This window comes from Notolepis coatsorum (genome assembly GCF_963971535.1).
Source record: "Notolepis coatsorum genome assembly, chromosome: 11".
NCBI lineage: Eukaryota > Metazoa > Chordata > Actinopteri > Aulopiformes > Paralepididae > Notolepis > Notolepis coatsorum.
The window spans coordinates 45161051-45187512 of record NC_140175.1 but is presented as its reverse complement, the minus strand read 5'-3'; the positions used below and the strand labels follow the sequence as shown (position 1 = coordinate 45187512).

The 26462-nt window shown below is 41.9% G+C and overlaps 1 protein-coding gene across 2 annotated transcripts in view; it reads left to right on the top strand.

Moving 5' to 3' along the window:
- Window positions 1–25664, top strand: part of strbp (spermatid perinuclear RNA binding protein) — a 141910-nt gene extending 116246 nt beyond the window's left edge. Inside the window, exons 13-18 of one of the 2 annotated variants that reach the window (XM_084324534.1) lie at window positions 1870–2004; window positions 3636–3776; window positions 4698–4754; window positions 13311–13440; window positions 13768–13818; window positions 25105–25664. In XM_084324534.1, coding sequence (XP_084180660.1) covers window positions 1870–2004; window positions 3636–3776; window positions 4698–4754; window positions 13311–13440; window positions 13768–13818; window positions 25105–25181 — 591 coding nt within the window. In that variant the 3' untranslated portion in view covers window positions 25182–25664. The remainder of the gene's footprint in view (window positions 1–1869; window positions 2005–3635; window positions 3777–4697; window positions 4755–13310; window positions 13441–13767; window positions 13819–25104) is intronic. The other variant, XM_084324535.1, reaches the window with a different exon arrangement.
- Window positions 25665–26462: the final 798 nt, after the last annotated feature.

Sequence of the window (26462 nt, the reverse complement as noted above, 5' to 3'; positions counted from 1 at the left end):
CTCTATCTCTCTCTCTTTTCTTTAACACATCAATGTTAGTAGGCTATAATAATCCATTATGTTCTGCCACTGCATTGATGCATCTTAGAATCGAGAAATGTCCACACCCCTACTATTTAGCCAAGCTTTTTTAGCATTAGCATTAGCAGCTAACATTATTATTATTTTTTATCTACTTTTTCTCCCCATTTTTCTATTTTTTTTCTCCCATCCCAATTTCGTATTATCCAATTCTACCCTCCCCTGTCTCGAACGCTGTTGGCCATGCCTCCCACTGGTCGGCTGCAATGTGGATGAAGCCTTGCATCACGTGTCCCCTCCGGTACACGAGGAGGCAGCCGTCGCATCTTTTCACCTGTACAGCGCGATCTCTCAGTGGCGAGGAGTAACGCGTGGGAGGCTCACGCTGCCCCCGATACTTCCTGATTCTGCTGTACAGGCGCACCAACCGACCTGTAGGAGTCGCTGTCTACAACGTCCGATCCCCACCCACCGGCTTTCCCACCCCCTAATACTGCCAACCTCGAACCCAGCATATCCTGCGTTAGTGGCGAGCGCCTTGCCCACTGCGCCACTTAGCCGCCCTAGCAGCTAACATTAGTTAAGGTTTTTACCGCGACGTGGGCATACGGGAATGGCAAGGATGTAGAACGCAGGGCTGAAGAGCTGTCATTGCTTCTAAAATTTAAGGTGGGGGTATCGGGCTCAGCCGCTCCCTTCCAGCTGGAGTTGCCATGAAACACGGAAGTTATAAAATGCGATCGAAGCGTGCACTGTCGAGTCCTGGCTCTAGGCAGAATCACGAATAGTGGTTTAAAGGGGAACTATTTTACTATTTCTTTCACTATTTGGGCACTTTTACACAATTCCTGTGAGTCTATGGAACACCTCTGTAATATTTTTTATTTTTTTATTTATTGTTTTGTATTTCTAATCAAGTCCTCAAAAACAGCATTTTTCTACCTCAAGATCTCGAGCCGTTTTGAGCCTGGGCTCCAACCACTGTGTGCAGCTCATCATGTACCTCGCCATTATCATGCAGCGGTGTCTCTCTGACATCACAAATCATCACATTTTCAGATGACTCAGTTCAGTGAGGGTGAATATTGTGAGAGGAGAATTGGAAGAATGTGCCAATATGAGAATTAGAGACATAGATCATATTAATATAAGTTCACATAGCTAGGAAACAATGCTAAACACTCAAAAAGGCCATTTATAAGATAGTTCCCCTTTAAGAGAAGTTATTTATATTTTGAATGTGATTCATTGCACAATAGTCAGATTACACATTACGCATGTTATGACTTTGAACGTCTGCCAAATGGCATACAAGTAACAATACGATGCGTCAATCAGGAATATGCAAATCGACGACATTTCATGGTCGATGGCGTCAACGTGGTAGACAAATTGTTGCAGCCCTAATACACAGAACATCTTTCTGGATGCTCTGTGTCTTTACCATCTCTCCCAATTCATTGTCTATGGAGCAGATCTATACTTGATGACATCATGAATTTGAGTTCTTCATGGTCACTAATATGTTTGACTGTCATCAAGGAATAAAATTTATGAATTCTTAAATTGGGCAAAGTTAACAGTAGAATCTGTAATGCCGTCAAACAACACTAAACAACCTTAGTGTTGCTATTTTTGGCCACACCTCAGGTTCTGCCAAGAGAGGTCTGGAGAAATCCACAGTATAATAAGTTACTAAACTCCAACCCACACATCAGACCAAAACAAAAAATTTAAAACAAAGTGCAAAACCAAGCAGGGCTCTTTTGTCTAAACTAGAGGTCACTGTTTGATGGCGTTACAGATTGTACCTTTAACACAGACTTCTGTGCCGTTCTGTATTCCCAGGTGAGAACTCAGGGGCCCATTCTGACGGCCAGTGGGAAGAACCCGGTCATGGAGTTGAACGAGAAGAGACGAGGCCTCAAATACGAGCTGATCTCTGAGAGCGGAGGGAGCCACGACAAACGCTTCGTCATGGAGGTCAGGACCTAACAATACAAGCCCTCATTTTCAATCACGTCGAGGACACATACATAATAAATACATGATAAGTACAAGAAATATACAATAAACAATACAATATAAAATAAATGCAATCATAAGAGTTTGTACAATCAATTAAAGCAACTGCAGATTATGGTGGAATGGTTGGTGATTACAGATTTTAATTGACCAAAGTATTGAGTTTTAGAGTTTCTTGTTTGATGTTCCAGGAGCACAGAAGCTAAAAGCAGTGGAGTCAAGTACAAACTCTAGGTGATTTAAGTGTAAGAGAGCCAATCAATGGAACGTGTCCTATAGGGTCCAGATATCCACTCCCAACGGAGAAGTGAGATAAAATGGGCAAAATCTCCATATGTGGCTTTATATAGAAACCGAGGCAAATGCAGCTCTCGCCTCTCTGCTAGGGAGGACCCTATTATACAGGACACATACACAGACAATCAGCCGCAGAGTCTGAATCAGTTCCTCTGGCTCACTGTGCCAACCCCTGTATCATGCCCTGGTGTCGTTCCCACGCCTCTCCCACAACCTCTGCCTGTTCTTCATGCTCAGATACCCGTAGACGTGTGTCTGACGCACACTAGTCTCAATGGTTAACCATTATAAGTCTGCCCGCTGGGGATCAAACCCGGGGCTCTACGGTGGTAGATGCTTTTTACCATGACACTACCGAGACACACTTTTCCCGAGAGCCTCACCCAAACCATAACCCTAACCTTAATGACCTTAAAGTAACCATAACCATTGACCTAAACCTTATTAAAACCTAACGTTATAGCCTATAAGCGAACCATAACCGTTAAGCGAACCTTAAAGCTAACATTGACCCTAACTGCAATGTGGGGTACTGTGCATGTCCTTTTCACGCACCATAACCCTTCCGCATGACACTGATATGCTATCCTGTAGTGGACCGGCGGGCGTATAGGGTGATATAGGGTTGTTTGTGCAGGTCTGTTCTCTACAGGGGTGCGTGATGATATAGGGTTGTTTGTGCAGGTCTGTTCTCTACAGGGGTGCGTGATGATATAGGGTTGTTTGTGCAGGTCTGTTCTCTACAGGGGTGCGTGATGATGTAGGGTTGTTTGTGCAGGTCTGTTCTCTACAGGGGTGCGTGATGATATAGGGTTGTTTGTGCAGGTCTGTTCTCTACAGGGGTGCGTGATGATATAGGGTTGTTTGTGCAGGTCTGTCCTCTACAGGGGTGCGTGATGATATAGGGTTGTTTGTGCAGGTCTGTTCTCTACAGGGGTGCGTGATGATATAGGGTTGTTTGTGCAGGTCTGTTCTCTACAGGGGTGCGTGATGATATAGGGTTGTTTGTGCAGGTCTGTTCTCTACAGGGGGTGTTGTTTTGACTTGCGCCTCACTGCTCCATTGCTCTGCTAATTGATTAAGAGGCTTGCTGACAGCAGGACTGATTGACTGGCTGGCTGGTTGACTAATTGGTTGGCTGGCTGTTTGATGGACTTACTGATTGGCTGGCTGACTAATGGACTGACTGCTTGACTGATGTGGATATAAGGGGAGCATCTCTTATCTTATTGGGTGTGGTTGACTGCTGACTCATCTACCATTTTATTTAAACTGTGTTCCTGTGTCGTCAGGTTGAGGTGGATGGTCAGAAGTTCCGTGGGGCGGGGCCTAATAAGAAGGTAGCCAAGGCCAGCGCTGCTCTGGCTGCTCTGGAGAAGCTCTTCTCAGGTCCCAACGTTGCTGCCATCAAGAAGAAGAAGATACTGACTCAGGTACACACACACAGTCTCTCTCTCACCCACTCTCTCACACACACACACACACACACACACACACACACACACACACACACACACACACACACACACACACACACACACACACACACACACACACACACACACACACACACACACACACACACACACACACACACACACACACACACACACACACACACACACACACACACACACACACACACCCTGTCTCAGTTATTCAGGTAATGGCACGTGCACTTATGTCAGTATGGAATCCAGTAGTTTCCAGTAGTATGTCTGTCTGTAATTGAGCCTGCTTTGCCAAGTGTGACAGATTGGCAGACGGTTTAGTTTGGTGCCCATTCAAATTCTGACAGCCCCCCCCCCCCCCCCCCCCCTGGGCTGTAGTTTAGCTTCTTTTTATTCTTTTTTGTATGGCTGCCGTTCGATTGACACCCTACTCGACGTGCTTCCAATCTCGGGTTACAAGGCCGGACAACCGTTTCGGACAAGTGACCATGTCCGGTTTCGGCTGGCCCTGAACGGACCAGTCACCTCTCACGGTTAAAATTATTGACCGATTTTGTAGCCAATGAAATGCTGGAGCTAGTGGTATATTACACGAGGGCTGATTCCTACGGTAAAGGGCTAGAAGAAGACGGATAAGTCGCTTGTTGGAGGATTTCTGACTCCCCCGTCCAAATGAATTGTTGCGGTCTGCCCTTTTGCTAATTATTACAAATTATTGTGTAAGACACTAATTTTCCATCGGATTGTTATCAACTTTGGACCTGTACTAGATAAGACTTCAGGCTATTTAACCGTTAACCGTTACACTACCTGTACCTCCCCTCCCCCCTCCCCCATGCTGCTATGATGCCTGAATTTCCCCAAGGGGATCAATAAAGGAATATCTTATCTTATGTTTTCCAGCCCAAACCTTTCAGCTGGAACTCTTTTGCAGGCATCTGTTTGCAAGTAAACAAAGACGTGAGTAAACAAAACTTATTTCAGTGTGTTCAAACCTCTGTAACTCTATTACATTAGATTCTTCCTGTTGTGAAAGAAAGTTCAGAATGTTTCCTTTCAAAAGAGACCAGACTCATGCATGTGCTATAAGTGGTTCAAGAATAAATCGCAAATTACTGGGTATGCAATTGTCAGGCGTTTTATGCCAAATCTGCCAGATTCATAAGGGGTTAAACCCTCTTCAGTGATTGAATTAAAATAGTTGCATTTTGAATTGTAATCCTATCCATGAAACAATTAATGATGCTGCCCCATTGCTCAGCCTCCAAGAGGAATTAAATAGCGTTCTATTATTATCCTATCAGAGGTGTTCTCTATTCCCCTGTCAGAGGTGTTCTGTTCTCTATGCCCCTGTCAGAGGTGTTTTCTATGCCCCTGTCAGAGGTGTTTTCTATGCCCCTGTCAGAGGTGTTTTCTATGCCCCTGTCAGAGGTGTTTTCTATGCCCCTGTCAGAGGTGTTTTCTATGCCCCTGTCAGAGGTGTTTTCTATGCCCCTGTCAGAGGTGTTTTCTATGCCCCTGTCAGAGGTGTTTTCTATTCCCCTGTCAGAGGTGTTTTCTATTCCCCTGTCAGAGGTGTTTTATATTCCCTGCATGATTTGGTGAAAGATTGCGATTATTGTGGACAATATTGATATCACAAATTATAAATAAATGGTGTCATGAGTCTACTTGCTTGGTTATCAACGAAAATGCATTACTGATCGTTTTGAAATGTTTATTTCTCAACGCAAACATAACCAAATGTTTTTTATATAAAAAATGTAAATAAAATAAAAATCTGCATCCCATAATTACTTTGAATACAGATTACTCCTGGGTGGCTGGTGACGTGTTTGTTTACATTCCTGAATCACGTGCACCACAGGGAGAATAGTACCGTGACCAGACATCTCTGAATGTCTTATTTCATAATACAAAGTTTCCGAATGGACTTTTGGATTAAACCAAGTTGTATGCAGTGATGAACGGTATTTCCCAGCACAACACAAGTTACTTACCATTACACAAGTCGCACTATGCACACGTTGCTTGCTAACGTTAGATAGCAGTGTTGATAAGAAGGAGCTGTCTGCCAAAAAATATGTTGTTTCAACAAATGTATTCACAAAATGGATTACCATTCAAACGTGGTACTCCTGATACCAGAACATCTAACTTCTCCTGTGACCAGAACATCTAACCCTTCCTAACCATTTTGTGACCGCAGCAATTGCTACGCTATGTGCACAAATAGAATGCATATAAGCATATATGCAGCTCTTTAACAGCTCAGATTTGGACATTTAATGTGAGAAGTTGTGGGCTTTCACTCGCATGCATTCAGCCCACACACACGGGAGGTAGAGCAGTCATCTGGTAATCCGGAGGTTCTCGATTTGATTCCCTCTCCTCCCGGCCAGCGTGTCGAAGTGTCCTTGAGCAAGACACGTAACCCCTAACTGCTCCCGGGTTGCATGGTTGCCGCCGCCGTCGGTGTGTGAGTGTGTGAGTGAATGGGTGAATGTGAGGAACAAAATTGTAAAGCGCTTTGGATAAAAGCACTACCGTAATTTTCGCACTATAAGCCGCAGCAGCTAAATTGAATGATGTGTATAGCCGCACTGGACTATAAGCCGCAGGTGTTTTAATGTTTAATTACCATATGTAATTAGTATTGGGACACAATACTGTCGGACAAATAACAAGAATTAACTCATTTACAAGTTGTATTAAGTTTAGCAAATAAGGGAACAAATGAATAACATTTCAATGCAGTCAAAAAAGCTATATTTCGATTTTTACATTTTCGGGTTTGGTCACGTCGAGTCACATATAAGCCGCAGGGTCGAAAAAATGGGGGGGAAAGGCGCGGCTTATAGTCCGAAAATTACGGTATATATTATAAATGCACCATTTACCATTAATTAAATAGCAAATTTCAGCCTTTTTTTGTGGTTATATAATTTCACAGGCTCACATTGCGATTGCAATTGCGATTATATTAATCATGCAGCACTATTCTATATTCCCCTGTCAAGAGGGCACAGGGGATGATATGATAGCCACTAATTTTTTAGACCTGTGATTTCATATGCATATTCAAGTCATGTCAAGTTTATTTGTATACAGTAGCTCATTGTCATTGGCTTCACAGGCCCACATTGCAATGGAACAAACAACATCCACCTACCTCAACCCTCAGTTAAGATAGGGGAAAAACAAAGTACTGTGTAAAAGTCTTAGCAGGATAGATATAGTATATATTATGAAGATATTAAGTTATGTAACATTAGAATAAATACAAATCAACATTAATACAATAAATACTGTAGCTTTAAACCTAATTTTCTCAAGTGTCTCAGTACTGTACCGTACGTGTCTAGCAAGGACATCATTTGACTGCATTGTCCTAGCATGTATTGTTTCCATTTCAGTTTCTTGTTTAAAACAACTTTTTAAATCAATATTGGTTCTCAAAAGTGAGCTGAGTTTGTCAATACCATCAGCCAAGATGTTTCCTATCAGTAATCAATGGCTCTTTGTGTTTAACAAGAGCCTAATTAGATCAATGTTAGTTGCTTAGGCAGTCAGAACACCTATGACCCACTGTCATTTACCTCGCCAATTAAGCTGTACAGACGATCAGGGGTGCAGTCGTAATATCAGAAGTGCCTGTACTCTGGTTAAATGACGCCACGTGCATACATGTTCCCTTGCGTGCGCACAGAACAGATTATTATTATGCATAAATAGTAGGAAACATGTTTGTATAGGAAATTACTAGTTTTAGTTTAGTTTTTGTAAATATTGCCTTGAAATAGAGAAGCTGAAAAAGGTAGCAGGATGTAGCCTTCAATATATAAAGAAATTATATTGTCAACAGATATGGTTGAAAAACAAACAATGTTTTAAATGTAATTGTAGGTACAATATTGTAGTTACAATTTCTTTAATTGAATTAACTTAAACTAGAAAAGTAAATACAAACTAAATTAACAATGTAACTTACAGTTTATAGAAGGACAGTTTCCTTCTGAAGCACAACTTAATGCCTCATCCTTCCAGTCGGGACCATTTGTCACATAGTGAGAGCTCCACAGCTCAAGCAAACCGCCACCAATTGGTACAGGGCTTGTATTTTGGTTTTGCACTTCTCGTTCTTTGTTATGCTATTGGTATCCTATTGTTATGCAAAGACTAGGTGATAGATAAGTTGCCGGTGCACGGCGCGACGAGTCGAGTGAAAGTTGTGAACGCATTTTTGTGTGAGCGTACTTCTGCTCAGAAAAGTGCTGGGACAGCGTGGTACCGCGTGGGACCACCACTACAGACATTATTATTATGTTTTTTTTCATTATTATTTAAATCATTCAGCTCCTTTCAAACTGCAGACTTAACCCCTTAAGCCCAATACAGTCCGTATTAATTAATGTTGCTTTTTCAAATGTAGCCAAGAGTAAAGCCCCTAACCCTATCAAAACAACAGTCAAAGTGATTTTTCTTTTATTTGAAGTGTTATTAGCAAAATATGAGCTTATAAAAATCTCTGCGCATTGCATCGGAAACCGGATGATTTAGACGCGAGGAAATTACGGCGTCATGAATTTTTTTATTTTATTTTTTGAACAAATGTTTTTTATTTTCCCTTTTTTTAACATGAAACAAGACAAACTGTACAGTAACAGTAATAATCAACGATAAATCACAGGACAATAACAGAAATAATAATAACAATAATGACAGTCCAGTAATTAAATCAGAATGAAAGTAGATTAACGCTTTCAGTGCCACCAGGGGGCGCACGACTTAGTGCATGAATGCCACCATCGGCGCTAATGTTAACGTTAATATCGCCTAATCTATGTTTTAAATTATGGCTATGTGTCTAATCTGCCCATCGCTTATCAAAGAATCATTTTCCAGTCAGTGCTGTCAAGGCAGATTGTTTTTTTATCGCTTCATTTCAGTTTGAGAGCATTTTGAAAAGCCTATTTATGAATCGTTTTCAAATAAACGCTAGATGATCAATATTATACGTACACGCACGCACATTCGAGGCGCGCGCTGATAATAGCCGTTTTCATTTCCTCATGGATTTTACAGTGAAACCGCTGGAGCACATATCAGAAAAAAGCTTATATCTTCATCAAAACGAGTCTGATTATCCTAACACTGATAACATAGATTCCTTACCTGACATCAGATGATATCCAACTGGTATATTCCAATTCCTGATCACCATTAGAAAAAATCGATAAGTGTATAGATCTAACGTGTATACAGTAGATCTCATGCTTGCCGCGGCTCAGAGTCTCCAGAATGAACTCTGGTAACCCCGGCTGCATCAGTGGACTGGAAAATGTGGACTGGAATAATTTTTTTTCCCCATCCATTTTTATTGAGTCCATTCCAAAATCCCTGATGTCATCTGGGAGACGATAGGGGGCGCTTTTTTCACATCTGATCGCCGGCGGCCTTTGGGTAGGCTAGGGTAGGCTCGCGTGATGCAATATGATTTCAGATCGCTAAAAAAAAAAAAAAAAAAAAATCCGAGAAATCTCGTGAGTGGCTTTCAACGTAACTATTGTAAATCCGAGAAAAGCTGTGAGTGGCAGTCAAAGTGTTAAAAGACATACAAATAATAAATACAATACATGGGCTCTTGCTCGCTCTCCCCCCCTTCAGGACCTCCACTTGGACTATACATCCACTACTTCATTCAGCATTAGAAAATTCCAAATTTATATGTGTTCCTTTATCTTATCCACCACAGCTATCCATACTGCTATGCTGGCTTCATTAATACCTAAAATTCGTGCAGTGGATATCTCTAGATAAATCACATCGAGATAGGTGAGAACCCATGCCTTCCGGCACATTTTATCCGGTTGAATCCAGCGTGACGCTATCAACTTTTTGGCAGCCGTAAGACCCGCCAAAATGAGTCTCTTTACATGTACAGAGGTCGATAACTGAGAAACATCATTCAACAACAATACAGAAGGCAGTGTCGGTATGGTCAGAGACAAAAATTCTGATAATTGAGTGGTGACATTTTCCCAGAAAGTGTTGACAGGAGGGCATTCCCAATACATATGCATATATGTACCAATAGCATCGTTTGAACACAAGGAGCATCGAGAGTCCGGTCTGAGACCCATTAGGTGCAATCGCCTAGGGGTCAGGTAAGTCCTATGAATAAAGTTAAGATTAATCTGTTGGTGATCTGGGTTGCGTGATGATAGCCGAACATTTTCCCAGACTGCATCCCATCAAAATCTACTTCCAGGTTTGGGATATCCTTCCTCCAGACCGAGTCTAGGGGAAGGACCTTATATGAGGACGTAAGTAAGTGGCGATAAAAGTCAGAGACAAAGCGTCTCGACGTCTCCTTGTCATAAAATAATTTGTGAAATCTGTGGTGCTCAAGTGGAATATCTAATGGAACTCTGTGAGCCTTCAAAGCTGCTCTTATTTGTAGATGGAAGCGATAAGTCGAACTGGTGAGGTCAAATTTGTTGAATATATCTCGATAACTGCGGAGACCATGGTCATCGAAGATATCCCCCAATGTGTGTATGCCTTTCTTTTCCCATCCAGGGTATCTGATATCTGGTATCTGTTTTTCCTATAAGGATTAAATTGTTATTAAATAGGGGAGAATGCCTGTGCCATTTATGGTGGTTAGTACACTTTTTCTGTGTGTCACGCCATATCCGGATCACATGTGTAATAAGAGGGCCAAATCTTAAGTTGCATTGCTTAATTGATAAGTTGGTGTATACTATATCCTGCAGTCTATGTGGTGCCACTATGTTCTCCTCTAATGGTCTCCAGGATACCGCTGCTTGAGAATCAAACCAGGTGATCAGTGGTCTCAAAGAGAACGCTTTAAAGTAATAATTGAAGTCTGTAAAGGCTAAACCCCCGTCGGATTTATTTCTCTGCAATGGATCTTTTTAATCGTGGACGTTTGTTGTTCCAAATAAATGTATATGCAGCGGAGTGTAGTTTTTGCAAGTAACCAGCAGGGGGGGGGGGGGTGGTAACGGCAACATTGAGCTGATGAAGTTAATTCTGGGCAAAACATTCATCTTAACTATTGACGCTAGGGCCTGTAATGAGTTTTTTTTATTTTGACCACCTGCCGAAGTAATTTGTGATCCTGTCTCGCAATCCGGAATAATTATACTTCACCGTTTGGCTTATAGTGGGGAATATTTCAACTCCAAGACATTTAAAGTGTTCTACCATGGGTATATTTGCTGGGAGGAAGGTAGCCTTCGCAGTCACATTGAGTGGAAGGAAGGCCGATTTTGGCCAGTTTATCTTAAATCCCGATAGATTGCCAAAATCATCTATTACTTTGAGAAGATGAGGTAGTGAGGTGGCAGGGTTTTGCATGAACAAGATTCCATCATCTGCATATAAGCTAATGTGATGCTGTGTGCCCTTAATTGAGATCGGTGCTATGGACTGGGATTGTCTTATGTACTGTGCTAAAGGTTCAAGGGATAGAGCAAATAGTCCGGGACTAAGAGGACAACCCTGTCTGGACGAGCGCGACACAGGGAAGAGTGGAGAGCAGAATTTACCTGTTAAAATCATGGCAGATGGATCTGTATATAGTACTTTAATCATATGAATGAACCCATCACCTAACCCCATCCTTCTAAGTACTGTCCATAAATAAGACCATTCCAACCTGTCAAAGGCTTTCATCACGGCTAAGGATAATACAGCCGTAGGAGGCGCGGCATCCTTGCTGGCATCTATTACATGCAGTAACCGTCTAATATTATCCGTCATGAAATTGTTGTAGTCCTAAGAAAGAGGAGACCCAGGGCTTTCGATGGATGTCGAAATTTCATAAAACTACACTACCCAGCTCACACCAGCCGCTGTAAAAGCTGCAGCCGGCTGACGTGAAAAAAGTGTTATTTTCGTGATTATATCTCACAGGTCGAACAAACCTGAACGTTATTGCCATTAAATACAACGTATATTGTTTCTTTACCTTTCTGTGAACGTCTAGGAAAAAAACTGCGGAGCTATGGACATTATACAAAAGTAACTGTACTTACAGTAGATTTCATTCATGGTCTTTGCTGCCCTGTAACGGGCGCCTTGTGGTACAGTACTAAATCCAGATTGAACTCTGCCATTGGAACGGTCCATAGATGTATGACTTGGCCATAATAAGGTCATTTATAGGCCTGCTATTCTATATTCTATATTCATATTTCAAATTGCATGTGTCCAGATGGCAAAATTCAGTATCTACAAAACACCCTGTAAATCATCTGCCCTTTATTCATTTGCATAGATTTTTAGTACACTTGATCTCAAGAAGGTGCTGAATGAGCTGAATTTTTCATGCCTGGTCAATGTTAGCATGGTGTTATTCACCATCAAAGATTATAATTTCTTTATAAAATAATAATAATTTATATTCTCCTTTGGTTCATTACAATTTACTCAAGCATAGTAACAGACACAAGACATTCCCTGAGGTCCATAGATGTCCCTAGATACCAAGAACATGCAAATGGGCCTTGACGATTGCATAAAAGTAATTTGCGATTTATTATACTTTATACTTATAGCACGAAAAGCAAGATAAATCACTTTGAGTGCTAATGAAATAGAGTAACAGAGGTTTGAACACACTGAAGTAAAAGTTGTGTACTCACATTTCTTTTTACTGGTTGCCAGATGCCTGTTTTTAAGTTCCAGCTGAGAGGTAGGAGCTGGAAAACATAACGGTTCCATAGCCTGAATTCTTATGTAGTACAGGTCCAAAGTTTATAAAAGATCCCACGGAAAATGAATGTTTTACAATGGTTTTTGTAATGTGTGTGCTGGCAATAATTCAGCGTGATTATCCAAAATGGCCATCTGCTCCCATTCATTTAGAGGCTCTCATCAAAACAATGGACTTCTTCGTCTTCTTGTGTCACCTTCCCCCACTCTCAGCGCCCATCTGGGATCGCTTTCGGAGCAGACACTACTTGGCTACAACGGTGGTCAATCATTTTTGCCATCAGCGGTCAGTTCAGGACTGTTGTGGTCGACAGTTCGACAACCGGATGTGGTCACTCGTCCGAACGGCTTGTCAAATGACGCTCGCCGGATGTTTCGTCTTGTAACTGGAGAATGGAATCATGCAATAGCTTGAGTGAGGTGCTGATCGAAAGGCGGCAAATTCAACTTTCCAACAATGTGTTGGTTGATCGGCGAAAACGCAGCCCGGAGCCGACAGACGAGGGCAAAGTGCGCGCGAGGTGCGTGACAGCCCGTATTATAAATCTTAGGTTAAACAGGTTTTTGTTTAAAACACTTGATGCATACAGTACATTTCCGTTTTCATTTGATTAATTGTTTCAATAATTAAAACAGTCATTAGTTGCAGCCCTGATGATCAATACAGATGATTTCTATAGAGGAACACTGTTGTCACAGGTTTAGATGTTCCTCTCTGTGTTCCTCACTGTGTTCCTCCCTGTGTTCCTCTCTCTGTGTTCCTCACTCCAGAATAAAGGAGCTCTGGCAGCAGCAGCAGCCGCCTCAGCAGTAGCAGCCCAGGTAGCCAGAGGGAGAGGAAGAGCAGCCCTGGCCAGAGGACCCTTCGTCAGTGCAGCCACACCTGGATACCTTTCACCAGGTAGATGTGTGTGTGTATGTGTGTGCGTTCCTGTGTGTAAACGTGGGTTAGTGTGCGTCAGCATGGCTCACCTGAGTACCACCACCATGTGAGACATAACTGACTGACTGATCATTTATCACGCAGTAGACCCAGAGCAGCTGTCCCCTCTGACGGGCACCCAGTTGTGTGTGTGACACGTGTATGAACAGATGTTGAGTTCCAAACAGTTTGTATCTCCAACGTATTCCCCTGCTTGCCCTGTGTTACTGTGTGTGTATGTGTGTGTGTGTGTGTTGTAAAGTGATGCTCCTCACAGCGTGTGTCTGTACCCTCTCCTCCCTTCAGGCTTCGGGTCGCCGTATGGATACAGTCCTGCTGCAGCTGCTCCTGCTTACGGTATGTACACCTCCATTACCTCCCTCCTTCCATCCATCCCTCCCTCCTCCCCTCGCACCGGTGGTGTAGTGATATTTGCAGAGGTAGATATTTGTATTCACAGTCCGATATTCTCGTCTCTTTGCCCGATGTGCCCGAGACTTTATAGATGGCTTGAACCTCGCTCAGGTCTGGGATGTGGTTCTATATGTCTGTGTGGAACTCACAGCACCAGCACCAGAGCCTGTAGGGTTAACATCGAGGGACAAGAGCTGCCCTTCCTGAGATTTAAAATCAGTCGAGCGTTATTTACTGTATCAAAGGTGAGTGTCTCTGAGCTGCTTTAACAGACAGGTAGGCTCCTCTTCAACTACACTTTCTTTAACCTTCCTCTACTCACCCCGTCCTCGTCCTGCTCTATTTCTTCCAACCTTCATCATATTTTGGGAAATGACTAAACTGACCCCGGCGGGGTCGACGTAATATTTATTCCATTAGCTCCTCCCCCTCTTCCTTCCGATTCTCTCCCTCCTTCTGTCACTCCTGCCTCCTTTTCTCTAAACCAAATAGTGTTTCTTGGGCAGCATGCTGCCCAAGTCTTGAGCGGGCTGAACATGTTGGTTCTTCTTCCTCCGCATCTCTTGTGATTGGACTTGTTATTCGGTCAGTCAAGTTATACTTTCTGTCTCCACCTGCCAACTCTGATAAACAAGTCAAAATCAGTTCACAGACACACACACACACACACACGCACACACACACACACACACACACACACACATGCACAGTCATTTGATAGACACCTGAATAGAAAAGATACAGATTAACATGCCCCCACAAAGGGTACACGTCTCACCCTCTACTTAACTCAACACGTCTCACCCTCTACTTAACTCAACACGTCTCACCCTCTACTTAACTCAACACTTCTCACCCTCTACTTAACTCAACACGTCTCACCCTCTACTTAACTCAACACGTCTCACCCTCTACTTAACTCAACACTTCTCACCCTCTACTTAACTCAACACGTCTCACCCTCTACTTAACTCAACCCGTCTCACCCTCTACTTAACTCAACACGTCTCACCCTCTACTTAACTCAACACGTCTCACCCTCTACTTAACTCAACACGTCTCACCCTCTACTTAACTCAACACGTCTCACCCTCTACTTAACTCAACACGTCTCACCCTCTAATTAACTCAACACGTCTCACCCTCTACTTAACTCAACACGTCTCACCCTCTACTTAACTCAACACGTCTCACCCTCTACTTAACTCAACACATCTCACCCTCTACTTAACTCAACACGTCTCACCCTCTAATTAACTCAAGCCAAACCATTTAGATGAGATAATTAGATATTTAGTCAGTGCATCTAAACTGAAACATCTGTTTGTTTGTTTGTTTGTTTGTTTGTTTGTTTGTTTGTTTGTTTGTATAGAATAGAATAGAAATACACTACAAATCGCTCTCATTAAACATTTAGACAGAACAAAGTCACGAATAAGAATAACAAAACAAATTGCATAAGAATAAGAATAATAATAGAATAAGATATACAGTAAAAAATATACAGTAAAAATATACAGAAGTCTACAGTAAGTGTAATATTGCACAGTGTTGTTTCAAAAGTAAATGTCCAGGAAGATGGTAACTGTCACTCTGTGCTCAGTGAGTCTGATGGCTGTCAGAATGAAGGACTTCATGTGTCGTTCAGTGCTACATTTAGGGAGTGTTAGCCTAGCACTGAACATGCTCCTCCTGTCAGCCAAGTCTGTGTATAGTGGGTGGGAGGGGTTTTCCCTGATGGCCTGGAGCTTAGCAAGGCCCCTCCTCTCCGCCACCCTCGCTAGAGAGTCCAGCTCCACCCCAACCACACTACTGGCCTTTAAGGCTGTCTCTAAGCCTGTTTTTGGGATTCGAACTTCGTCAGGGTTTTTCGAACGAACGTTCGAACCTTCGTTTTTAATTTAAACTAAATTTTATTTAAAAAAAATATATATATATATTTTTTTATATCCTCAAACTAAATCCTCAATTTGAATAAAGTGATTAATCTGATTAAATTAGTCTTTCTTTTTTATTAAATCAACTTTCTTTAATGAATATAACTTAGCAGTTTTTTTTAATACTATAATATTAGTGTAGCCTAATCTTTATCTGCAACTGTGAAGAAAAACCCAATTGGTTTAAACTGAATGAATAGACACATAAAATACATTTAAAAAAATGTATTTAAATTTTTTTTTAAATGTATTAAAAATGTTAAATTCAAAATTTTATTTAGAATTCGAATGTAAACGTAACGAACGAACGTTCGAACATTCGGGATCAGCCTTACTGGCCTTCCTGACCAGCTTATCCTTATGGCTGGCCTGTCATGTTAGCCTGTTAGCTAGCCTGTCTACATACTGTACATGTCTGTCACTGCTGTCAAGACTGTAAAAAGCACAAGAACTGATCACTTTCCCTGCTCTTAATCCCGACAGGTCTGGTACCGGACCCAAAATGACATCACGTCATAAATCAATCTTTCTGACACTGGAAATACATTCCATGAGATCCATAGATGTCCCTAGATACCAATAACATGCAAATGGACCTTGTAAACGTGGAGCAATCTTCCATTTACTTAGGTATGTATTTTTAGGCGGATTTTCAGAAAATAGGGCTTAACAGGTTAAGGACATTAATGAATATACCCAGAATGTAGACGGTAAAACAAATCTGGATTGTGCAGTTTCCTCTGGCCTCATCATCATCATCATCATCATCATTAACAGGACACATAGTGTGAGTTCCTACGATAGCTAGCCATGCCCAGTGCTATGCCAGGCAGGCTGTGCCAGCTTGAAGTGGCTCTGGTGTGACCCAGCCCCACAGGGCTCTCATTGCCTCCTTTTAGCAGCGCTAAACCTGATCCCAGGCTCTCACAGCGAACACAGCACAACACTAGCCTGTCCGAGGGAAGACCTCATTAACATACTTACATTACATTACATTGTATGTAAGTAGTAACCTCAGACTCTGCCAATTAAGAGGGGTCTGAAGAAATTCACATCCACACATCAGACCAAGACAAACAAAATTAACAAAGTGCAATACCAAGTCGATGTTTGATGGCATTACAGGTTCAACCTTTAGGTTTTATTTTATGGTTGAGCGGGAGATTTCCTGCACCAACACCCATGAAACCTATTAAAAATACATTGCATAACTTTTAAACATGCACACTTCAACCTGAAGACATGGATGTTGTTCTCAATTCCTGAAAAGCTGACATTTGGGGAGATCTCAGGTTGTTATCTGATGGCAGTGCTAGCGTGTCCATGAGCAGACAGTAGCTCAGGAGGTAGAGCGGTCGTATGGTAATCAGAAGGTTCCTGGTTCGATTCCGGCTCCTCCCCGCAGCGTGTCAAAGTGTCCTTGAGCAAGACACTAACCCCTAACTGCTCCAGATGAGCATGGTTGCCTCCACCGCCGGTGTGTGAATGTGTGAGTGAATGTGAGGTATAAATTGCAAAGCACTTTTGGATGAAGTCCATTTATCATTGAACTAAATGTGTGTAAACACAGCAGGGTTCTATACCAGTGCTTCAACAGCACAACATACGTAGTGTGTCTCTGGATGGAAAGAGTTAACTGCATAGAATGTCTCTACAAATACAACTCTTACGTGAAAAATTGTCTCTCACACACACACACACACACACACACACACACACACACACTCTTACCTCAACAGACCTGTCATTGTGCAGTGTGTGTGCATGGCATTGGGAGGCCCCTCTATCCGGCCCAGAGTCCTGGGGTGTTTGAATGGGTCTTGTGTTCTCTGGGAGACTGGGCCTTACACACACATTTAGTTGCACCCCTGAGACCTCAGTCCTCAACATGAAACGCCCCTCTTCTCTTTATAGCGGAGCTGGGACTTAGAATTGGCATTGGGGTGTTTGATTTCAGTCACTGGGTCTCCCCAGTCCACCACCACTCTTACGGCTTATGCCTTTACAGGCAAAGTCAGCATTTTGAATAGCCAAAAAAAAAGGCATTTTAGGGAAACTGAAGGACAAACTTAAATATAATTTGTTCTTGCACAAATAGCAAAGTAAAGGTTTTCCTCTCAGCAGGCGAGTTTGAAATATGCAACATCCTTGTGTGGGAGTTGATGAGATGCCCCTGAGCTAGGACTCAAAGCCTCTTGTTTGGTACTAGAACAGACGCTCCAGGGCAATACTAGCACCCTCTGTTCACTCTCATCTGATACAAACATCCTGAAGACAGAAAAACACACTTCAAGAGCAGCAGCTAGCTAGCATTACTCCCAGTATGCATTTATGCCTGTGTTACCATTACAAAGTGAAATGAGTCTTCTCGTTCTACCGTTTCTGTTGACAGTGGAGGCTGGCCCCTTTATCTTATAGTCAATATAGCAAAGATCATGACTGGCCAACAAAGACACCTACAACCAATTTTGCGTTAATACCCCATTAACTTTGACAGCCTTAGTTTCAAGCCTTCAGTTGAGCTCAGGGCTGGGATGGCACGGCACTGGTGTTTCAAGCCTTCAGTTGAGCTCAGGGCTGGGATGGCACGGCACTGGTGTTTCAAGCCTTCAGTTGAGCTCGGCGCAGGGCTGGGACGGCACTGGTGTTTCAAGCCTTCAGTTGAGCTCAGCGCAGCTCAACTGTACCGGACCGCAAATGACATCACATCATAAATCATTCTCTCTAGACTGTATGACATAATGTTTGTTTTTCTTTTCAAATGTATCCAACAGTAAACATCATACCCATGTCACAACAGCAGTCATAGTGTATATTTTCAGCAATACGTTTGTTTACCAATAGGTTAAAGTGTTATTAATGAAATATGAGTTTAGGAATAGTTCAATAGATCGCGAATTTCGACCGGAAATAAATCCGAGCGGCCATTTTGATGTAGTCATTATGATGAAGGAAAGACGGGGCTTTCAATGAGTGTTGGAATTTCGAAAAACTACAAACTACTTCCTGATTATTATTGTTTATTTATCTTATTTCTCTGGATTATATACCACAAAACTGAACGTTATTGGCATAGTTTGGAGCGCAGTTAGTTTGTCTCCCTTCTGTGAACATTTAGCAACCATCCCTGTTGAAATCAGTTTCAAAAATAAAAAGCGGACTGTAAATACAGTAGATTGTCCCGATCCATAGATGTGCAACATCGCTATAATAAGGTAATTTATAGGCCTCATATTCTATATATATTTTTTTTTTTTTTTTTTTTTGTCTTTTTCCCCCTCCATTTTCCTCCGATTTTCTCCCATCCCAATGTTAGTCGTATGCCAATTCCCAGTCCCTTCCTGGTCGCTGCGCACTTACCCCCCACAGTCAGATCATCTGGGAGAGTGGAGGCTACCACGTGCTTCCTCCGACACACGTCCAGCCAATCACCGCTTCTTTTCACCTGGCAGCGCGGATTCTCATCGAGAGGGCGTAGCGTGTGGGAGGACCACACTATCCCCCTCGAGTCCTATCCGCGCTTAGCAGGCGCCCCGACCGAACTGTAGGAGTCGCTGTTTACAACGACCCGGACCCACCCCGCCAGCTTCTCCCACCCTCTAATACAGCCAATTGTATTAGTGCAGACGGCCAGCCAAGCTGGTGACAACCCCGGAGCTGTGAGCTGGATTCGAACAGGCGAATCCAGCTCACAGCTCCGGGGCTGGTGACGAACGCAATCTCCGCTCGGCCACCTAACCGCCCTCATATTCTATATTCTATAATAATATTTCAAATTGCATGGGTCCGGATGGCAGAATTCAGTACTGTATCTCAGGCATTAAAGCGTTCCGTCTTCAGACGGATTTCCCGTCAATTAGCTACCTGGTATAATATGATTTGTAGATGCATACAGATTGAGGGTTAGCGGAGGCGCCACGGCTCTACCGGTGAGTCTCAGCCTGTTATATGAAAATGTAATTGTGCTGTCAGACTCTGATACGGGTTGTCTTTCTTTTTCTTTTAGCTAACGCTATTAAATATACATATACAGTGGAGGTTAAAATAAGAATGACTTTGCCTGGAAAAAAAAAGTTTAGTCAGGAGATGTTTTGAGATGACGCACCCCGCGGGAATCTACACATCCACCACCTGCTTGCACTAACGTTACGCACGCCTGCTATACCGATTAGCTAACGTTAGCATAATAACGTTAATGGAAGGAGTAAAAGAAAACCCACTGCGGTGTTCTCAGACGAAAAGGATGAGCGGGACCACCTAATAAAAGAAAGTTTCGAGTGGAAGTTTGAAGAGACTGGCTAGGGCCTAGGCTACTGGGGGCTGCAGTGGTGAGTTTTTAACTTGTTCCGTGTTCCGCAACTATGTCAAAAAGAAAAACAGAAACGGCACATTTGTCACTGTCATGTTACTTCACAGTACAAATATGTGAGTCCTCTGCTGTGGTTGTGAGTATCCTTTATTAGCTTAACTCCGTAGCAACATCACACAGGTGTATCTGTAGACAGTCTCCTCCCCACCGTATGTATATATTCTCTCCCCACCGTATGTATATTTTTTCTCGCACCCACCCACCCCCTCCTAATGTACAGTCTCCTCCCCATCATATGTATATATTCTCTGTTAGGATCTATGGGTAACAGTACTGTATATTTGCATATCGTATATGTCACAAATGTAACATTACTATATACCTGTAGTATGTCATGTATGTCCCTATGCCATAAATGTTGTGTATGTCATAAATGTCACTATGAATTGAAAATGGGGGACCCTGATGTAAACAAGACAAACGTATTTCTCTGGTTTGCATCCCCTTAACAATTGTGTGTATTGAGCCATACTGTATTGTACCCATTCTGCAATCTGTTAAATATTGATTGATTGATTGATTGATTGTTATTAACAGATTGCAGAATGGGTACAATACCGTACAGCTCAATACACACAATTGTTAAGGGGATACAGACCAGAGAAAGACTTTCGTCTTTCCCCCATTTTCAATTCATCATAACATATATGACACACATGACATACAGATAGACAATACTGCTACATCTATACATTTATGACATACCAGATTTACAAATACAGTATTGTTTGTGATACAATAAGAGTCTAAAAAAGAGAGTATATACATTTGACGAAGAAACTGTTACATTGGAGGAGGTCGGGGGGTGGGGGGGGGGGGGGTGGTAACTGTACATTGGATTATCGACGAAACCGAAACAAGTAATAATAATAATAATACTTCGTTTTATATAGCGCCTTTCAGAGGACCCAAGGTCGCTTTACATAAGGGGGGGGGGGGGGGAGATAACAAGTCAACAAACATAGTGGACAGACACAACACATACATATAAAGTGAGAAAGTTAGGGGTTGAAGGCCAGGTTGAAGAGGTGGGTTTTGAGCAGTTTTTTAAATGAGTCCAGAGTTGGGGTGGTGCGGAGTTCTGCGGGGAGGGAGTTCCAGAGGGTGGGAGCTGCCACACTGAAAGCTCTGTCCCCGAACGTCCGCAGTCTGGTTCGGGGGATGGAGAGCTGACCAGTGTCCGTGGATCGCAGGGGCCGTGACTGAGTGTAGGGGTGGAGGAGGTCAGTGAGGTACTGAGGTGCCAGGGCGTGAAGGGATTTGTAGGTGAGCAGGAGGGTTTTGTAGGTGATGCGGGATTTGATGGGGAGCCAGTGGAGCTGGATGAGGATGGGGGTGATGTGCTGCCAGGGTTTGGTGCGGGTTAGAACCCTGGCAGCTGAATTTTGAACATACTGGAGCCTGTCCAGGGTTTTGCTTGGGACCCCGGACAGGACCCCGTTGCAGTAGTCCAGGCGGGAGGTGACGAAGGCGTGGATGAGGGTCTCAGCTGTGGTGTCGGAAAGTGATGGTCGGAGTCTGGAAATGTTTCGGAGGTGAAAGAAGGCGGATTTGGTGAGGGAATTTACATGGGATTGATAGGAAAGGGTGGAGTCCAGGATAACGCCCAGGTTGCGGACCTTAGGGGATGGGGAGATGGAGCAGCCGTCAATGTTGAGGGTGAGATCCCCAACCTTCCGGAGCAGGGCCTTGGTAGGCTCCCTTAAAACGCTAACGCTATTAAAAATACAGTGGAGGTTAAAATAAGAATATGACTTGGCCTGAAAAAAAGTTTAGTCAGGAGATTTTTGCTTTAATCCCTGGTATCTACAAAACATTCTGTTTAATCATCTTTCCTTTATTCATTTCCTTAGATATTTTGTACACGTGATCTCAAGAAGGTACTGAACGAACTCAGTGGCAGTTTTTACATGTCTGGTCATTTTTAGCATGGTGTTATTCACTGTCAAAGATGCAAAGAAAAATCATAATTCATATTATCCTTTGTTTCATCACAATTTAAGCAAGCCTAGTAATAGACACAATATTTCTGACACTGGGATTACATTCCATGAGATCCATAGATGTCCCTAGATACCAATAACATGCAAATGGACCTTGTAGAAGTGGAGAAATCTTCCATTTACTTTGGTGCGGATTTGGCGGATAGGGCTCAGGTTTAAGAGGTTAAGGGTATCCAACCTTATTCGAATGTAATCTCTAGTAGAATAATGAGATTGAGCTTGCCCTGACATTCACTGGCTTCAGTGATGAGTGCATGCCTGAAAGAGGCAACTTAAAGGGATATTTACTTAATTTGTCAAACATCTGCAGTCTTACCTTATTTAAGGTAATCTACAAGTACATTAGTGACCACTGCTGTCCCTGTTGTCCACTGTCAACAGCACCATTCCTCCCAGGTGTCGGGCTCCTCATTCACTTCTATAAATTTTGAGGACCAAGTCTAGCCTAAATATAATACTTTTGAAGTATAAACAAACTCTACAGCAATATTATTCTGTGTAATATATTTGTCTTAGTCAAGGGTACTTTTAACATTTTTAAGCTAAAATGTTGCCATTTTAAAATGATCAGTAAAGGAACTATTTCTCACTTGAGGTGTAGTTTGACCAATTATCAACTTTTCACAGAATGTCTAGAATATTTCTTCTAGCAAGGTACTGTAGCATATAACCATGGTACCCACTCCTGAACATGAAGGGCAAAGATACACAGCGCACTCAAACCTACAAGTTGACTGGATCTGCTTTTATTTTTTATAAAACCTGACTGCCAAACCTTTGCCATCAACTGCCAAAACAAACATGTACCGTTGACACAGAATTGTCTGTCTTATTGAAATCTGAAATCTGCACAGCAGTAATTTTATTATACTTTTAGAAGTATAATATTCAGACTAGGTCCCCAAAATGAATGGAAGTGAATTAGGAGCCGGACACCTGGGAGAAATTGTAGTCTTGACAACAGGGACAGCAGTGGCCGCTAGCTTACTAGTAGATGTAGTTGCATAGAGGTAAGACTGCTGAAACTTGACATGTTCTAATAAAGTGAAATATCCCTTTAAGAGTCTGTCTACAGCTTGGGGAGGGGGTGTATATGGGGTACACGGTAAAAAGAAAATGATGAAGGGTGTGTAATGGGGCCTGAAGGGGGAAAGGTTGGAGACCACTGCTGTCGTTATTTGATCTGTGACCTCTTGGGTCTACTGGGCTCCCATTGCTGCTTTGGGATTACTACATACAGTACAGTAGGTCCACAACAACACACTGGGAGATCACATAATTACAACACTCTTGGCGACACAATGCCGGGGGAACGTCCAATAGCATGTTCTACAGGATGTGCCGAACGCAACAGAACACAGACCACATTTAGAACCTTTAAACACGCTTTAGAACATTCCACGGAAATTATACATAGAACTAGGGCTGTCAGTTTATCGCGTTAATTAGATTAATTAATTACACATCAAATTATCGCGTTATGAAAATTAACTCCAAATTAATTACATTTTTTTTTTTTTTTTTTTTATGATTTTTTTTGTATCTCATCCATTCCATAAGAATGTAGAATACACATTTACAGACTTTTACATTTTTTAATATGGTCCATTTGCATGTTCTTGGTATCTGATTCTAGGGACATCTATGAATCTCAGGGAATGTATTCCCAGTGTCAGAAATACTGTGGGCTAGATCCACAAAGAATGGATTGCACGGTGCAAGTTGCACCCTGGTCTGCATCCCCTTAACAATTGTGTGCCGTACTGTATTGTACCCATTCTGCAATCTGTTAATAACATTTTCATTCAATCAATCAATCTGCGCGGTGATTGATTGAATGAAAATTTTATTTTGAGTAAATTGTAATGAACCAAATGAGAATATCAATAAATTTTTTTGTATCTTTGACTGTGAATAACACCATGCTCAAATTGACCAGACCTGAAAAATCTAAGCAAATTAATAGATGGAAGATGATTAAACAGAAGGTTTTGTAGATACAGTACTGAATTCTGCCATCCGGACACATGCAATTTGAAATATGATTATATAATATAGAATATCAGGCATAAAATGGTTATGCGATTAAAATGCGATTAATTAGATTAATTAATTACAAATCCTGTAATTAATTAGATTAATTTTTTTAATCGCCTGACAGCACTACATAGAACATGTTTATATGGTGATGTGATTCCAGAACCTTTTTACGGAATATTCCATTATTTACCACGCATTCTAGAACACAGGCAACACAGAACCTTTTTATTTGTATTTGTTTTAACAATATAGGAACTTCATTGACATAACATGGCTCCTCCCACTCCACTCCTCTCTCTAAAGGGCTGTTTTCATTCCTTTCAATTTAGCCTCTGTTTAAGTCCCTCTCAATCATTCCTCTCTCTCTCTCTCTCTCTCTCTCTCTCCCGCCTAGGCTGTCATTCACGCACATTCCTCTCTACTAACCTTTTTCGGAGCTGTTTGTCTAGTGCAGGCAGGGACACCCTTTGAGGTGGAGGACCGAGAGTCAAAGGGTAACATGGGTAGAGGGCCGCAGGCCAAAGGACTGGACCAGAACATCTCAAATGGATGATTTTACAAATGAATGACAATATCTTGGGTCCTCTGTCAATGTGTTTATTCCTTGTAATAATCAAGTTATTGTAAAATCACTCCTGAAGATTCACTTAAACAGACCAAATCTGGAATCATTGCACTCTCTAGAACCCTTTGGAGGTCCAAAAATAATGTAAGGAAGGGCCCTACTTGGCCCCTGGTCTAGTACATGTACACAGGCTATGTGAACAGGACATACTTGTAGTGTAGTGTGGTAGATCAGTAAGTAGAAGCAGCGCTTGGTTTCTATGTTTTGCCCTGGACTCACACGGCACTGTGCTCTTCTCGTGTCTCCCCTCTCTAGGTTTGCCCAAGAGAATGCTTCTGTTGCCTGTCATGAAAATGCCCGCCTACCCCGTCCCTCACTACTCCTTCTTTTAGCACAGGAGACATAAAAACCAAACGCACCTACTGTAGGCTTTTTCTAGAAGGGAATATCAGTCTGTTATTTTTTTTTCTTACAATATCAAAGAAGGGGAGATATCTAAGGATTTTAACCGATTTGTAAAAGTGCTTTTTTCTGTTTTGTTTTTTTGTTTTCTTACCGATTCCAAAAAAAAGACAACTTTTATGAATTTGAGAATTACTGCAGGTTTTAAGTTCTTAAGATAAAAAAAATTGAAAACTTGAAGGATTTGTACTGTGAATTGTTACCTCATTCTTTGACTCTAAATTATATATATCAGCCTTTTGTTATTGTTGGTATTGTTCTTTGCTTAGGAAGAGGTTAGGCCTTGCAATTTGACACGCACACATTCTCTGTGTAAATTTACAAACGATTTTATGTGAGCTGTGTGAAGGATGTATAGGAATAATTACACAAATGTGGAAACAAAATAAAGTTTATCTCTTATAAAAGCTGAACACTGCCTGGTGTGTATCTGATCCAAAGGCTTCTTAGCTAGTATAGACTCCAAAGGGCCCTAGATGAAGTGGCATCTTTCTGTTTGGCCTCCAGTCAATACTTTCAAGGGGCCTTTTAGAAAATAAGGGCTACTCTGGGGAATTATTAGCATCTAGTATAAAGCCCCTAGGTAAACCTTTGTCTCTACCATTTTGGCCTTTAGTCAGTAGTAGGGATGTAAATATTTGACCCCACAACGATTCGATTAGATTACGATTCTTCAGGCAATGATTCAATGCATCATGAAATCTCTTCATTTGACCACGATGTGATTCGATACATTTTCGATCAGTTAATTTTCCAAAAGATGTTGAATACACAAATGTGTCTGGGGGAACTGATTCATTGATGGGAAAAAAATATATTTTGCTACAATTCTAACCGATTCTAACATTTTCAAATCGATGCAGTTGAATCGTCACCTTAGGATTGATGCATTGTTACACCCCTAGTCAGTAGGCTACTATTTATTGCTAGCTGTGATGCAGAGCTTAGTCTGAGATGTGATATTACTAGGGATGTTCGATATTGGCTTTTTTACCGATACCGATTGTCCAACTCTTAATTTCCGATACCGATATCAACCGATGCCGATATATGCAGGTATTCTAATTTATTGAGCTGCACCTGTATATATATATATATATATTTCTTTTTTAAACCGATACCGATAATTTCCGATATCACATTTTAATGCCAATATCGGCCGATAATATCGTACATCCCTAGATATTACCGTACCAATAGAGAAACACACA